General features: G+C 46.1%; 1 protein-coding gene across 1 annotated transcript; it reads right to left on the bottom strand.

Moving 5' to 3' along the window:
* Positions 1-2,107: 2,107 nt before the first annotated feature.
* Positions 2,108-16,706, bottom strand: LOC119456958 (solute carrier family 22 member 5-like). Its single transcript, XM_037718777.2, has 10 exons — positions 16,414-16,706; positions 16,165-16,294; positions 13,686-13,789; positions 12,572-12,726; positions 11,473-11,641; positions 10,486-10,612; positions 9,116-9,216; positions 4,928-5,142; positions 3,951-4,132; positions 2,108-2,338 (listed from the first exon to the last, which is right to left on the bottom strand). The coding sequence occupies exons 1-10, from the start codon at positions 16,704-16,706 to the stop codon at positions 2,108-2,110; spliced, it is 1,707 nt and encodes a 568-aa protein (XP_037574705.1).
* Positions 16,707-16,997: the final 291 nt, after the last annotated feature.

The raw sequence follows: 16,997 nt of genomic DNA on the forward strand, positions 1-16,997 counted from the left end.
ACTGGGGGTCCGAGGATTTGGGTTTTCCCGTCAGCAGGCGGAGTAAGGGTACGTGGGGCTGGGCCCGACACCCAAGACGTTTAAATACACACGTTTATATTACATATTTACAGGAGAAATTTAATAAGTGTTGAAGATATATGTTTTTGGTTCAAATGGGCCAGCTGTCGAAGAGGGCCACCGAGCGTGCGTCGTCGTCTTTTAACACCTCCGTTTCCTTTGTCCCGTGGTCTTCCCCCAATCCGGCGTCAGGAGACGGATTTCGCCATGTCCCGCCAATCCGGAGGCCCGTGGCACTTTTTCTCCGACGAGAGCTTCATGCCATGCACCTGCACCTCACGGGGCACGAACGGGGGAGAAAAGGGGGGGGGGGGGGGGGGAGCACACCGACCCCGTCTCCGGCGCGACAGTGCGGCGGATGACGATTCACCCGCAGCAAGGTTAGGGTGGCTACTAGCCACCCTAGCAAGGTCCCCTCCCGGCAGAGCCCAACTGCCGGCCCTAATTCGTCATGGTCGTCAGGGTGGCTCGGACGGAGTCGATGGCTCGTTCACGGCTCGTTCACGGCTCATTCAATATGTTCGTGAGCAACCGTTTTCAAGATGAAACGGCCGATCACAACAGCATGTGTATGTCGGAAGCCCCGGTACGCGCTATATTGTATAGCGGACGAAGAACGCATTATGCCTGACACTACTAGTAAGTTGTTTTTTAAATGACGGCGGCGTCCGGCTGTGATGGCCCGCTGCTGCCGCAGTAGATGATTTCACAACCGGAGAAATTCGCAGCCGAAGAATTTCGTGGCCTCAAGTCTGCTAACTCTTTAATTCGCTGGTTATCAGTGCGACTGTTTCAGGGTGATATACTGGCCACGGCGTTGCTCTGCTAAGCACGAGGTCACGGGTTCGATTACCAGCCACGGAGACCGCATTTAGATGGGGGCGAAATGCAGAAACGCTCGTGTATACCGTGCATTGTGCTCACGTTAAAGAACCCCAGGTGGTTCAAAATTGATCCACAGTCCCACGATACGGCGTTCCTCGTAATCAGATCGGGGTTTTGGCACAGGACAACCATTTCGTGTAGGTTACCATGAAGGAAATGGTAGCAAATCATGGATTAGTACGCCAAAAGGACAAATTGGATGGTAAGGAGTTCCATTCCGTAATTGTTCGCGGTAAGAGTGAATATCTATATAGGTTAGTTCTCGCGAATACAGGCTTGATGTGGGGACTATGTCGGTGACGTGAGGCTCGACCGGTATGCTAGTAATCGAGTGATTCTATTCCTAGGTTTCCAAAGTAGGCAAAAGCAAACAACTTAAGACGTGCAGGTTTCCTTCTTTGAGCAAGCGGTTCTAAATCGGCCGACTGTAGCATGGCCGATGGTGAGTCAAGTTGTTTGAACCGTTTGTAGACGTAACGTACAGCTAACATTTGTAATTTTTCGAGTTTTTCTGCAAAGGTGAGATGACACAGTGCCGTTACTTGCGAGTGTTTCTGAGCTAATCCTACTAGCAGCAAGTTACTCATATAAGAGGGCACTTAGCTTCCCTACATTAAGCGAGAACTAGCTTCCTGTATATATCAATGTTGCTTATGGTATACAAAGCTACGTTGCACATGCATTCTAAATTCACGTTCAGAAACATTGATGACTATCGCTCAGCCAAACAACTTCCAGAAACTTTAATAAAGAGATTTAACTTTATTGAAAACAGGCTGCACTAGTCTTCGCATTTCACTTGGCTTTCCATCACTCAAAGAAAAAATTGCCTAAAGACCTCTAGCAGTACTTCGCCTGTGTCCGGCGCCGCTTCTAGATTTAAGCTTCTGTGTAACTTTTATTAGCGGGTCAGTGTAACTCTTACTCTAGTAAAACTTAAACCAGATATTGCAACCGAGGATGTACCCAGAGAGGGTCAGAAAATTGACTGCTTGGAGTACATTTTTATTTTCCACTGAGGAGTACGTGTGACTAGCGCAGTGTGCAGCACGATTTTGTGCCATTACATGTTGCAAGTGGTGGAATCGTCCGAGCTGACCACCGAGTCTGTACATCATCTCAGTACGAGTATCACATTAAACCTTTTTACACTGAACGGTTCCTAAAGAACAGAGTGCGTTCGACTTCGAGGACGTGGAGATGCCGGCGCAGCTATGGGCTTCGCCGATGCCGAAAAGCCGCAGGTGTTCTGCCCGTGGACGAGATTCTCTCCATCTTCGAGTTCTTCCGGAAGTTCCTGGTTCAGGGTTTCCGGTAGCGGGAAGGTCAGCATAGCCAGCAGGAAGGACATCGTTCCCATAACCACGAGTGGTACGGACCGCCCAAAATACGTCTGGTGGGAAAGTACGAACGCTTAAATGAGCGCGAGATAAAGCATTTACAGGCAATGACTGCAACGCAAACGTTAAGACGGATGACAAAAATAACGGTAGCAACACGCCTGTCTGATGAGAATACGGAAGCGAGCTGAGGATCTATGAAACCGTTTTTCGAGTGCGCTCCAGACAGCCACTACAGTGGTATAAACTGTTATCGAGGTTCGAAAAGAATGAGCAAATCCTTGCTCAGCATTATAACTGTAACCATACTTCGTTGCGTTGGAAAAAGTGCTGTTTCAACAAACCGCTCGCTTTATTCCGCTAATCTGCGCGTCTTTAGGACATCAGCGCTCTGGTACAAACCTAAAAAGAAGCCAGGATCTACAACATTTTGAACGAGTTCAGCCATTTCTGATGAGCCGTGAAACACTTTAAGGGGCGGCCCATTCGGGAAAATGAGCAGCGTTTATCGTTGGCATATCAAATCTTTGTTCTCACAACGTTTCTTTTCAAACAAAATTGTTTCAAGAGCGCGTAAGCACTTCTCAACCCCTCCAGAACTGGTTGAAACATGGCAGCAGTGTTTATCGCTGTGAGAAACTTAATCAGACGCTCAGCACCATCTCGCATTCGAAGCTGAAAGAACTCCGAGTACTATACAAAACCAGGCAAATTGCTCGCAGAAACACGCGACAGAGTCTCGCATTTATACCACAAAGCTCCGCTTACATCCACCACTTTAAAAGAAAGAAAGTATACTAAGAAATATTTATAAATATTCCTAGTAAATAAGCGTTACTCCTTAACTTAAGGGCGCTTAAGCCGCAATTATTTGTGCTTTAAGATATGCAACGAGTCGTTTGAAGCTTTAGCCTTAGTCGTAAGTCGGTGTGCTTTGTACATGCAGGCTGATGCAGTTGATCTTGTACTATACCACCCCACAGAGAGTTCCATTTCGTATAGTGAAGCAATTTAAGTTGTGTAAAAATATTTTCAGTGAAGTACTCTTGTGTGGCTATTACTTGTGTCCGCAGTAATCATGGATAGCGTTGACTGCCACATTTTTGGCAAACGTAAAAGAAGGAACACTACCGTTTTTAAAGGTACGCATTAAAGGGCTCCTCACCAGGCCCCGCCGGAAATTTTAGTGAAACATCACAAGTTGTAAAGCACCTTCGAGGTATATATATACCTCGAAGGTGGTATATATATACCTCTTACCCCAAAAAGTATAATAGGGCTAGTAGTGGCCGAGTTACAAGATAATGCAAGGCCTGGCCATGGTACGAGGGAGCGAGCTACACTAACTACAGCAGAGACGCTCTTCCTTTGTCTCCACCAGCATCCTTAGTTAGGAGTCCTGTCCTGCATTCTTGCTTGTCCGAGCCAAGGACCCACGTGAAGCTTACGTCTCGGTGCTCATTTCCTAGGTTTTTTAAAAAATCCTATTGCTCTATCTTACTTTCGTGCTGAGCGCCACAGATTTGGAAGTTTTGCACGCTCAGCGTTTTACGGGAATTCCCGTATTGTTAGCGCTTCTGCTGGCTATTTTTGCTTGAATAACTGAAATCCCCAAATCTCGTGAGCGCCATTTTAGGGTAAGAAGTGCAAAGTGGCCCCACTTACCAGATGCGTGACCTGCGAGCTGAGTAACCTCCCGACTGAGCCGAATGCCTGCCTGATGGCCATGGCCTGCGACCGGACCACGGTCGGATAAACCTCAGCTGCGTGCAGATACGCCACGTCGTACGCCATGGTCAGCGCTAGTCTGGCCAACAAGGACATCGCAGTGGCGCAAAGGACGGCGTCTGCGACACGGCGAGTTCGCTGTGAGTGTTTCCACACTGAGCAGCGTGAACGTTCAAGAAGCTGAAAGTTATTTGGATGCTTCTGCGGTGTAAAGCCGGTGTTTTCAACGCTCGCGAATGGAAAAAGTTCTAACGAACTACTTCTGCATAATCTTCCAGAGCGCTACGCTTAGAGTGAGTAATCATCGGAGTGTTTTTCCATGTATTATTATCGTAATAACATTTATGATGATGCAGCAAAACCATTTTAGTGATGATTTAGCGGTAAATGCGAGAATAATGCGTCAACACCACGTCGCATCTGTTTGAGGTCCCGGATGCATCATTTAATTCGCGTTCACCACACCGCAAAGCGTTGTTCAGTAGCAGACCATCGTCATTTGCACTATATAGTTAAACAACACGCTCTTATTCTAAGCTATCCCACCTCTTCTCTACCTCTACTACGTGATCGGCTTCCTAAGCTTCATAGACATACACTTTTTTCACTTTGACACTCCTAGTGCAAACGCATTAAAATAACGAGCTTGTTGGATACGCATAGTAATTGCTATGGTGTGTACAAGCTTTACACAGTCATGCCCTTTTACTTTTTGTTCAGGACCCTAAATGCAGTTTATTTTACAATAAAACATTGATTGATTGATTGATTGATTGATTGAGGACTTGACCGATATTATCTCATAAAGACTGAGTAACAACTGGTTGAATACGACACGCAATTGAAAGCAATACGCAATTGAAAGTAACCATTGCTCGTGAAAAAAATTGTGCTAGAAGAACAGTGATGCGTACCCCAAGGTACTGCCACTGCGCAGAAGTAAGCCAACGCGGCACCAATACAGGTGGTCATCATCGTAGGCCTGCGGCCCCAGCGATCAGCCAAAGGAAGTGCTGTCACCGTTGATACAACATCCACCAGATTCACGGCAGTAGTCATCACGAACGGATTTTGGCTTGCGTTGGCTGCATATAGCTGACCAGCCGTGTAGACCAGGCAAGCCAAGGTCCTGCAAGAATTAATGGACCGAAAACACTTTATTTACGGAGGGAGAACAAAAATGGTCTGTTTCATAAGTAGCGGTGTAATCTTTTTTCTTGCGTACAGTACCAACTACGTCTGCTTATGACCTTCATATATGGTCTAATTCTCATGCTTGTGTAAAAGGGTATTTTGTTCACGCGGTCATTTTTTACTGCACGGAAATTGTAATTACATGAGTATATGAAACCAGAAAAAATGAGATGCAGGGATTAGCAGGAAACACAATGGTATTCACGTGAATTCATACATATGGTCATTCCATCCAATAAGATTTTAAAATACAAGTAGATATATGCACCTTCGTGGCCGCAATTCGGGAACGTATTCTGAGATAAGTCTGCACGTATACTTACAGGTCATTGTATTATGTATCTCCACGAACGACGGAGATGATGTTCTTCAAGCGCTGGCGCCAATGGTGGTGATAGGGTTGCCAACTCTCGAATGGCAAAGTTGGGACGAGGGGTGAATGGAGAACAGGAAGTAAGCGGCTGGCGACGACCGATCATGTCATTGTCAGGAGTCTGTCTGTGCGTGTAAGGAATTCTCACAATTTGTTTTAAATTCTTACCGTGTCGCGCTTTAAAACAACGTGCAGTATAGTTGTCTGATGACCCGGCTACTAATACAGATATAGGCATTGTGAACGCTTGGGCTCTACAATAGAACTAGAACCACGACAAAAACAAAATCGCGTTTATGTTCATGACAATGCAAAAGCAGTCAAAAAAGACGAATGTGCAAGCGAGCTGTCAAGCGTTATAGAAAGGAAATTTGGTTTACTCATTGTCATTCAGTAGGAAAAAAGCTAATGTCCGGACATTTGGCCGTCTCTACTGGGTCAATGTCGGAACTCGGGACTGTTACTGAAAAGTCGTGACTGTGCCACTAAATTTGGGATGGTTGGAAATCCTAGCTGGTGAATATATCACTTATATAGACGGTTTCATCCAGCGCCACCGCGCTCTGGCAACGCTGTGCGCCGGCATCCGGCGCCCTTAGGAAACTTCCGGTAGCCGTTCCTTTTGCTCGTATTTGTTCGCTCAGCGCGCTCGTCCTGCGAATATTCTCTGTTATTTTTCGGGTATATCGATATAAGTGCGACTTGTGGCATTCAGTGTGTTGCGTGACGGCGAGTAGGTCTTGGAGCATCGACTGTTTTCATTACATTCACTCCTCAATGGTGTTTTTCAAATCTGGAAGCCTACCAAGAGCTCCCAGATTTGCTCTGCTCACTTCATCCAAGGTACGTTACTATACGCGGAGTAGCCGGACTGCTATAATGCTGAATAATAAAAGTGCTACAGCGCGATTGTTCTAGCCGTATGTCGTGTAACTCACGCGAGAGCAGCTCGACTCTCACCCTGAGTTTGCCCGCTCGTCCAGTTTCTTGCCTCGGCGTGGATCGCCATGCTACGAACATGAGTTTAAGTTATTGTTTAGCGGGTGCCATGCTGCTGCCGTTTTATTTTAATGTTTTTCGTATCTGGGCCACAAGTGATCTTCTCCAGCTTTACTACCTAGGTACATGTGCGCATTGGTTTATCACGTTTAACGTCCCAAAGCGACTCCGGCTATGACGGACGCCGCAGTGGAGGGCTCCGGATAATTTAGACCACCTGTGGTTTTTTAACGTGCACTGACATCGCACAGTACGCGGACCTCTAGCATTTCGCCTCGATCGAAATGCGACTGGCCGGGGCTCACACGGCGTCTTTCGGGTCAGCAACCGGGCACCGTAACCGCTGAGCCATCGCGGCGGCATGTGAGCATTCGTATAGGTATCGCAGAGCAGAATCGCAGAAAAGCGATTTCCGTGCATGCATGTAGGAAGCTTCGGTCACATTCTAAAAGCATTTACGAATTACCGGAGGCCATATATTGATTGCAATCTCGCGCCCAACGCTACGGGTTTCATTTTGTTAGAAGTGTGGTATATTCGTGAGCACTTAAGTTAGTCCCATTTCAATCGACCTAGGTGTCTTGCACTAAATGACTTTTGAGAATGTACAGTTATTTGTGAATGCGTATTGAAAAGCAGAAACGAGGCAGATGACGCAGAAAACATGTGCATGCGCACATGGTCAGCTTACCACTTCATCCTCCATCTTGCAGCAATAAAAGTGCCATTGCGAAATGCAAAAACGCCCGTGTGCTTATGCTGTACGGCACGTTAAAGAACCCTAGGTGGTCAAAATTAATCCGGAAGCCTCCACTACGGCGAGTCTCATAATCAGAACTGGTTTTGGTGCGTAAAACCCCAGAAAGAAGAAAAAAGTGCCATTAAAGTTTTTCTAGTTTTCGGCATGTACCTGCCTTGAAGACAACAGTCTGCGTTCATTGCATGGCCTCACCAAGATGCTCCGCTTGTTGCTCCGGGGTTGTAACTGAGGGAAGGTGTTTGGAGCCCGGCGAAAACGAAAATCGCACGACATCATCGTCCAGCGGATCGGGCAGCTCTCTGCCTCTAAACATCAGCTTTTGGCGATACCGATCTTTTGCTTCGATGTTAAGCGCCTTAAAGTAGTCGCTCGTCATCTCGACAATATTCATGATGTAGAATCAGCTCATCAAAGATTCCACCAAGCAGTGCAAACATGGACACGCCGGCCTCACGTCGCTCATGCCTTCAAACAACATAGCCGGAAGTGCTTCTAGCTCTCCTGCCGGAAGTTCCCATGTTCCGAAACCTCGCTTGCCGCTGACCAATCAGCGGCAAGCGAGGTTTGTTTTTAAACACTGAAACCGTCTATAATCATGGAGGACTTTCTGCCACCAACTCTTTTCTGTTTCTTTTTTACTCCCATTTTCCTTCCCCAGTGCTAAGTATCAAGTCAGAAGTTTGATTCAGGATGACCTCTCAGCTTTTCTATCATAATAAATGTTCTCTCTCGCTCTCACTGTCACTAAAGAGCGCGTAATCAAAGCGCGCGCCGCGTGTCACGCAAGCCAGCGAAAGAAGCACGCCCGCACAGCGGCAACTTCAACAGAGGGGGAGAGCACATATGCCTCAAGCAGCCGACGCGACCAACGGAGTCTAGACGTCTAGAAGCATAGACGAAGTGACTGTAACCAGAGAGAGAGCATGGGCGCCGAGACGCCTTCTCACCCGGCGAATCGAGAGAGAGATTACTACAGCGTGAGCGTGCGCCAACAGGATGAGTCATCACCCCCCCCCTCGACGACGCTCCGACGGCGGCGGTCGAACATGCGAGAATGGTCTAGAAGATTCCCAGGCTTTGGCCATGCTACGGGATCACGACTCCGACCGAAGGTTCGAGAACGACCATCGAAGGCTATAAAAACGGCGTGCGAGGATTAGAAAAGTTCAGTTGAGACCGCTCCGGTAAAGAGATGTAACGTGAAGACTGACCGTCTGCGGAAGAAGGGGATTCCCCGGCAAGCTAGTCGACGAGTTCATTGAGCCTCTGCATTTCCGGAAGAAGTTCCTTCTTCGAGATTTGCCCCGAGCTACGCCGAGATTGTCTGACTCCAAGACCAGCACGGGTGAATACGATTGGACACTTAGTGTTCCTATTCTTTTTGTACTTTACGTGTTGGATTCTTAGTGCTTGTCGTGAATTATTTGCCTGTGTTTCGTGAATACCCATCTGATTTGTATTGTGTTGTGTCTAGCCGAAATGTGCAAGTGTGTGTGTAACTACCAGGTGTGAAGAATATAATTTTGTTGTGTTGACAACTCTGGGCTCTGACTCGGTCTTTGGACAGCAACCGGCGTTCTCTGGCGCACCAGAGGGCCCATTACTAATTGTCCTTGCTTTCGTGGGGTTATTTTCGAAGGCTGATAAGTCGGCTTTGGAATTTGGTCCGGCGTTGGCGCCTCGTTCACGGGGTCTGTGACACTCACGTTTTCGTCGCAGCTGTGTGCTTAGCACAGTTGGCGTAGCTCTCGATGCGTCGCAGATGTCATTACTCACCAGCAGGCCAGGGTGAGAATGAAGTTTTTGCGAAGGTTGCTGGTCTTCAGCATGTCCATCGCGGAATGCTTGCTTTTGTCCGTTCGCTGCGAATCCGAGAACTGCAAACAAAAAACAACAAACAAAAAAGGCAATTCGGATGACCATTTGAAAGTATCTGGGAAAGTTGTTCTCTATCGCTCTCTACCCTATCTGTGTAAAAAATAGAAGCCGGAGCGTTTTCAGCGTTTTTCTCCCTCTCAGTGATAGACCAGTATTTAGGAAGTGCCAAAGAAATGCTGCGCTTAAGTAGTCTCTCGGTTAAGGTAGGCGGCATGGCTCTCATCTCACCGCGCACAAATTAGCGAGGTCTTATAGCGGCATGAAGACGGATTCTTTAAGTACGCATTAAATACTTACGTTTACTCTTGAAGTGATGCGCACCGGGCTAATAACCAAAGCTTCAGGCGAGGACCAATGTTTCAACACAATAACTCGTCTTCATCAGGTCCGTGACAAGTCGCCTTGTCGAAGCGTTGGCTCAGGCCTGATGCTTCCCTTGTTCTCCCACCGTTGATCACTTCAAATGTCCATTTTCGTGTGAACCTTTTGTCTTGTTTGCATTTGCCCCTGTATCGTATAGTTACCGTTATTTCATTCTTATGCAGTGCGTTCCACTTAAAACGACGACGAACAAGTAGGAAAGTTTGATCAGTATAAGCACATGATGTAATGCGTGGGCTGGTTCTGGCCATTTTCTGTATACTATGTGGTAGCAGACTAGTGATTGTTATAAACTATGATCTTTATAACTGTTGTCATATGTGTACTGCACTATCTTGCTTGCTTTGGTTCACTAGGCGTAAAGAGCCTATTACAAATGCGTCATGTTTCGCGCGTATTGCGAACGCACGAGTAAAATTTAAACATCAGTTGCACTTTGGAGTGTACATCTGGTAGTGTAAGCTCAAACAGACGGACAACGCACTGCAAGTTTCTGCCACGCCACAAGCGACTGTTTCTAAGTTGCATGAATGAATACCTGCATATTCGCTTGTCCTGTTGGGGTGCATCACTGTTAAATAACACGAGTGTGACAACGAAAACGCGAAATAAAAAAATTATAAGAATGTTACGTTGATTAGTGTGAAACGACGGTACCAACGATTTCCCTCTGGAAACAGTGGTCCATCGGATGAGAAACTTCGAGCAAACCACTCTGACGTATCCCCCACCTATCATCCCCCACCAGACTGACACTTTTATTGCGATAAAGTAGATCAGGTGCTGGTTTTGTGCCGGACATAATAATATTGTAGCCAAGTAATTCCTCTTGAGGCGCACAACCTTGAACTTAAAATCTATGCTCAGGATACACAGAACTCACGCACCTGACATTTCTGCAGGAATTCTTCGGACAGAACCTCACCATTGACCTTGGCGACCATGAGAACGATTTTCTTGGCTCGATCATGTTTGCCGTGGGACATTAGCCAGCGTATAGACTCGGGTAGAAATCTGCGAGGAGAAGACCACGTGCTGGAACGTTTCATGTGAAATGGGAAATAGGGTCCTGTTCATGTGTAAGGGCATTTCATTATTGGCCGGAAATTCGGGGCACGATGTAATGGAAGGGAGGGTAAAATTGATGCCGCCAGCATAGAGTAGTGTAGAAAACCTCTAACGGCGCTGTCGCCTGAAAACTTCTCAGGTATGGTGAACTCGTGAAGTCTGCGCAGTCATACGTGAGTATGACTTTCCATTGTAAATCGCAAATGCTCGAAGAGGCAACTGATGATTTCATCTGATTAATAGCATACGTTGTCTTTGGTCGTGGTAACGTTATCACCGCACGGGAACCTAACCTTGAGCTTGGCGGGGAGACCTTTCTCGTCAAAATTCATGCTCTTCAACCTCTCTGTGAGCAAAAACGCAACGGGCTGGAAGTTCTGCTTTCGACTGGAGCAATTCGTTAGCCACCGTCCGCGGAACTCCCGATGTCGGGTGCCTTCAGTCCTATCATCGTTGTCGCTATTCCACAAGATTATGTTAAAACTGCAAGATAAACATTAATCAGAAATCTACTCTTCCAGAAGATATGAAGGAAGGTAGCCGCAGTAAGGAACTTCATTCCAATGTTTATCACCAGGTTCCCGCAACGCCATTTAATGCGCTAACAGCCGCCAGTAGGCAAGCGGCACCCTGATTGAACGTGCCGTTGCACCTCTTTGCTGGTGGCGTCTCTGAGCAAAGATCAGGGTTGGCACTCCCAAACTTCTAGTAGTCGATTGAGACTCACGCTTCTTTAAATTGTTTATTTGCGTTTCTTCAGAAGTATGCCTGTAATAAAACGGGGATTCAGAAATATGCAAGCTTACAGGCAACAAACCATGGCCAACAGGGGTGCAGCAGCCGAGGCAACTGTCAGAGTACGCCAGTGAAAGAGAAGAACGGTCAACCACGGAAACGCCGCGCCGACAATCGGGTAGGACAGCTGAAAGCCGGTCAGCACCATCATACGACGCTCGGGGGCCACGAACTCCACCACTGCGGTTATAGAATAATGAACGGTAAGAGATAGGGATCAAACCAGGCTGTTTGACTGTTGGGCCTTTGGAAGTAATCAATTCACGGCACATCCTCTATTGAAGATTCTTTCCTGGTCATTCGTGAATTATTTTTCTCAAAGAATATAACCAAGTGCAAAAGTAGATCCTATAGACAAGCATTTCCATCACCAACATAATGAGTACCTCGCTCATCAATCATTGGTTGACGTCATGTGGCCACTAACCGATGTCTTTCGGAACCTGGCGACCGTCGTCTCGATAGGTCCATCTTAACCTTGCCAGCCGCGGCTCACTCAGCGGCAATGCGTTACCGAGGCAAGTGTGCCACCAAGGCTTAGAAGGTGGCTACTACACACCGCGTTCATGCTGACGATCATATAAGAGCACCGACAAACCAGCAGTGCGGTAGTGATTAGAGGGGCTATGGAGAAAGTAGAACTGGACATACGCGTCTATGCACGGGAGTGGGCGGACGTCCGGTGTCAAGTCTTGATGTTCATATAGGTTTAACAGGAGGAAACAACTTGCAACAAATCTTCAGAGCTCTCGGAATAGATTATCATCCAGTCTCGCCAACACGTCTAAAAGCATGTATGCTTCATTGCCAAAAACTGATTTGTTAGCAATATACTCACTATAAATAATATTTATCTTCTTCACTTAAACTAACCAAGCTGGCCAATAAATATTTTTTTAACTCTACATCTTGAAGACATCTTAAACGAACAAATTGAAGAAAATGGCAGTAGGGTATGGTTATAGCCCCTACTAAAAAACAAAAGGACAGAATTCTTGATATTGTGAGTGACCCTGAATTAGCAAACAAAGCAAAAGATCAGAATAGCTTTTTCCTTTAAGCCATTTGTTTAAAATCGATTAGTCACAGTATAAACGGCATAGCGCTCACCGAGCACGAAAGGTGTGATGCTGAGGGCAAGCATGACAAGACCTAGGCATGCTCGACTGACGAGGAAGTGCGCGAAGCCTCTCGTGAAGAAGGTGTACAAGCCGGCTACTCCGCACAGGAAGTTCACAGCGGCGATCACAGGAACACGACCAACTCTGCATCATAGAAGTACGCACATGGTTGGAAAATAAAAACTACTCTTGTCATGTAAACCCATTGACAGCAACTGCACATGTTACGTGCTAAGTGCTGCAGAGTTAGTTGTGTGTCCTAAGCAACAACCAATTAAGCTATCAACCTTGAAATTTTGACAGAGTTCAGAAAGCCCAGAAACAAGCAATACCTGCCTTTTGTGAAGCGAGATGTTACAGTGAACAGACTGGGTAAAGCGTCCAGATGACACAAACGCAAGGGACATCCTGTTTGTTGAAAGCACGCGCATCAGACTCAAAGTCGTGTGAACTTCTTATAGTACAATACGGTGAAAGGGACCGGCTGCGTGTAGCTGTTGCTTAAATTAGGGGTTGTACATGTTGCAGGCTGCCACCTCAGATTCCTTATTGCTGGTTGGTTGACGAAAGCTCTCTGTCTGTTTTTTTCCTTATTATTATTTACTCTTATTTTGCTAGCAGGCATTTTGTGCTGCAACACTACGGAAACGCATATGTGGATATACACTTAGGAACGCGAAAAACAAGTTCACATATTTTTTAAATGGCACGAGTGTTGAATTGCCTCCAATACATGGTTGCCTCTTGAATTACATTGTCGTATTACATTTGTAGTAGCCATCTCAAAACGTTAATCGGGAAGATCCTTTCAGCTATTACTACAATATGTGGGCCTTTTGAGGCACTGTCATGACGTCGTTTGCTTGCAATCGCATGCGCATCACGACCGCTATCTACATAATTTATCTTACGCAAAACGGAGTCTCCGACTGTTCAGTGCAGCTGTGATTAGCTTTTTGTCACGCCAATGGACATTACAATTAATGGCCACTAAAATCGAACAGAAATAGAACAGAACAGAACAGAAAACCTTACAGAAATTCAAAGAATCTAGGCATATACTCGTATTTATACAACGCAATTGCACCAATATCTGAACTCACTTGTCTGTCAAATGTCCGCAGATGAGAACGCCGACAATAGAGCACATCCAGAACGTCGTGTCAGCCACGTACGCTTTCCAGCTGTTCTCGCACACCCAGTCGTACTGTAGCAGCGTTATGGAGGAAGAGTAAGAATGAAAATATATCTTGTTTGCTTCCTAGGTTCTTCATCAAAAGACGCCTTGAACCTTCGGAGTTCTCAACACTTGTAGGCAAATGCCTACCTACTATATCGTAATGTTTGTGGACTGAGGGGCTAGCCTAATAAACAACGATTTCTCAGACATTATGTTGAGCCGCGCAGAGAACAAATGTCCTGATAATTAATGGCTTAGAAACCTCCGCCATTCGATACATATAGCATACACTGGAGCCTGAGGAGCAGTTGCATATATTCGCTGTCACAACAGAGTGAATACAGATCCATATGCATAAGCGAAAAATGAAAGAAAGCAAGTTGGTATGATATTTCATAATAGACATTTGCCTTTACGGATACCTTTAACGTAAAGTATAGGTTTGCATGTACAGACGACACAGAACGCCTCGGGTCCTCGAAGGACTTATCTTACGAAGCATCGGATGTTTTTCACGACAATATCGTTTCTTCGACAATGCACCATTTTATTGTGGCTGTGTTGTCTTGATTGAATTTAACATATACCTTAGGTTTTCCCTCTAGGCACTCACAAACACTGCAACTCATTTATGTGCTAAATAACGCAGTATAAATTTGTATCTTTTGTAATACCGTCGAATAAGGACGTTTAACGTCGTTTGTAATACGTGAACAATAGAAACTAGGAAAACAAGTCAAATGCCTCACTCATTTCATTATGTTTCAACGAGGAAGCTTGTCCTTGTAAAGTTGATTTGACAAAAGCAACCAGGGTGGCAATCTGTGTATGCGCATGAATCAATACGTGGAGTGACAGCAGCCCGACATGGACCACCTAAATATGTGTTGAAAAGGCTAGAATGGCTCTACATCTGCGTAGAGCGTAAAAATTTTCGACGAGGCCAAAAGCTCAAGAAAGCTACTTCACTTGTAGAGTTCGAAGTTATAGGTCAGGAGTAACTTCCGTTAAAAAACTAAGTAGTTGTTCTTTTCCATATTGGTTTCGTTGTTTTACTATCGTCAATAAACACCAATATGCCAATGTGTCTAACTCAAACGAAAGTAGTCCAAAAAGTCCTTCATATATGCACAAAATATAAATAACGTATTAGTCACGGTTAGTTTTTACACGGTTTACTTAATTGAATAAACAACCACAAAAACAATCACGCCAAAAATACTTCGTGCTGTTTTCGGTGAATTAGTAACAGGGTGTACATTGGTGCAAGTGCTCTGGAAGTATATTTGAAGTGAGGGGGCGACGTCTGCTGGATAATTTCGTATCGTGTTGTTCACCTCTCTCTCTCTCTCTCTCTCGCTATATATATATATCTCAACGACCACTGACGAAGCGCAGTGCAGAGAAATGAAGGCTGCAGTCTGATTTAAATCGTGCTTTTCTAGGAACCGCTAGGCTTACACCGACCTTTGTTATCTTCTCACTTTTCATGAGCTTGGATAGGGACAAGGAAAAAAAGGAGAGAACGCGAGGCATCCTAAAGTCGTGGTGCTGAGACGTGCGCTCTAAGAACTGCAGAATAGAGCGCCAGCCTTCCCATCCTGGAGAATCACTTCAGGATGGAAGATACGTTGAACCTGACGAAAACGGGCAGCGCTCTCGACGCAGAAAAAGCACCGGCAAAGAGAGTCTCAGAAATCACAAGCTTCCAGAAAATTTTTGTTTCGTTTGTTGAAGGAAGGGAGCACCCTTTTTAACTAGTCAAAGTAGTCGCTATACCCTCACACGCGGTAAGAGGCGGTTGGAGCAGCATTGAGTGTGGGGGCATGCCCCCACTGGTTCATACATAACCTGTGGGGGCGACTGCTCCCCCCCCCCCCCCCCCCCCCCCCGGTTCCGGAGCCCCTGCATTGGTGGAACATACTGAGACGTTTGTGAACATTAATCTTTGCCCATTTCCCTGTTCTTTTGTTTTTCCCACGTAGCACTCTCACGTTATGTACAGGGTCTATAAGAAAACCAAGGAATACATTTCACTTTCTCTGTGTGCAGCTTAATTACTGTGTACGCATATGTAACTTTAAATTGAGCTGCATAGTGAGGACCCATGCACAAGTTGTTTTCTAACACTACCTGGTCAGCATACTCGGTTGTGTCTGCCTGGTCTATTTCAAAGGGTCAATTCAATCAAAGTTGTCGTAGATTCTGTCCTTCTTTGATATGTCATGGAAATAAACAGAACTGAATAATCAAGCATTAATGAAATGCTGACCGGTAGTTATTCGGTTTAACACTTTATTCGACGCCTAATCGTAAACGACATATTTGGAAACAGTGATCATTTTCGCTTCGTCCTGTTCATGCGGCCAACTAATTGTAAAAAGGAAAAATTCGGAAGTAACCTCTGACACGACCGTGGGGTAAATTAAGGAGTAGTCGTACTCCCATCCGTAGATGCAGTGCGTCGTCTGCGAATCAGCGCCGTCACCGGGTGTCCCATTCCAGTAATTGTTTCCTGAGCGCCGCACCAGCCTGCATTAACGAAGAAAAAAAATTCATTCGTGGCGGTGATGTTCGCCATCATCCGCTGATTGAAACGCGGCCAGTAGCGCCATTCTTTAAACAAATACAATCAAGATTACTTTTCATACCATGCTATCGTGTCGTTCGGATGGTACATGCGACATTGGCTGAAGCTTCCATCGTCCTCGCGAGGTAGCGCTGCCTGCAACATCAGCTCTCGAGCGTATGACGCGTTTCCAAGCAGCCGCCTGAAGAGTTGTTCGGGCAGTCTACAGTGATGCGGTGGTACCAGAAGGCTGAACACGTGCGCGAACAGCGGCATCACACGAACAGGTGCCACCAGCACGCACAGGTAGATGATCAGCAGGTACTGGAAGGGCCCGAATTCGCCGGCAGCTCGGAGGGCTTCGTCGGGCAGCATGACGTTGCGTGTATCCGAATGACGATGATTCTACGCAAAAGCAAACGAGTCCTCATAAGACGATATAAAGAAATGCCATTGACCGCTTCATTTGCCAAGTGATCTGTGATGAATTGGGGAGTCCGGCTACTTGTAGCGGAAATGCGAGACGACTGCCTCGATGTTTGAGCATGTGAATTATGTACTCGGATTGACTGTGTGACTGCGTTATTGGGAGATGGCACTGAGCATTTTATGAAATCCCCTCCCCCCCTCCCCCGAAAAAAAGCTTAAAGGGGCCCTGAACCACTT

Source organism: Dermacentor silvarum, chromosome 6 (genome assembly GCF_013339745.2).
Source record: "Dermacentor silvarum isolate Dsil-2018 chromosome 6, BIME_Dsil_1.4, whole genome shotgun sequence".
Taxonomy (NCBI): domain Eukaryota; kingdom Metazoa; phylum Arthropoda; class Arachnida; order Ixodida; family Ixodidae; genus Dermacentor; species Dermacentor silvarum.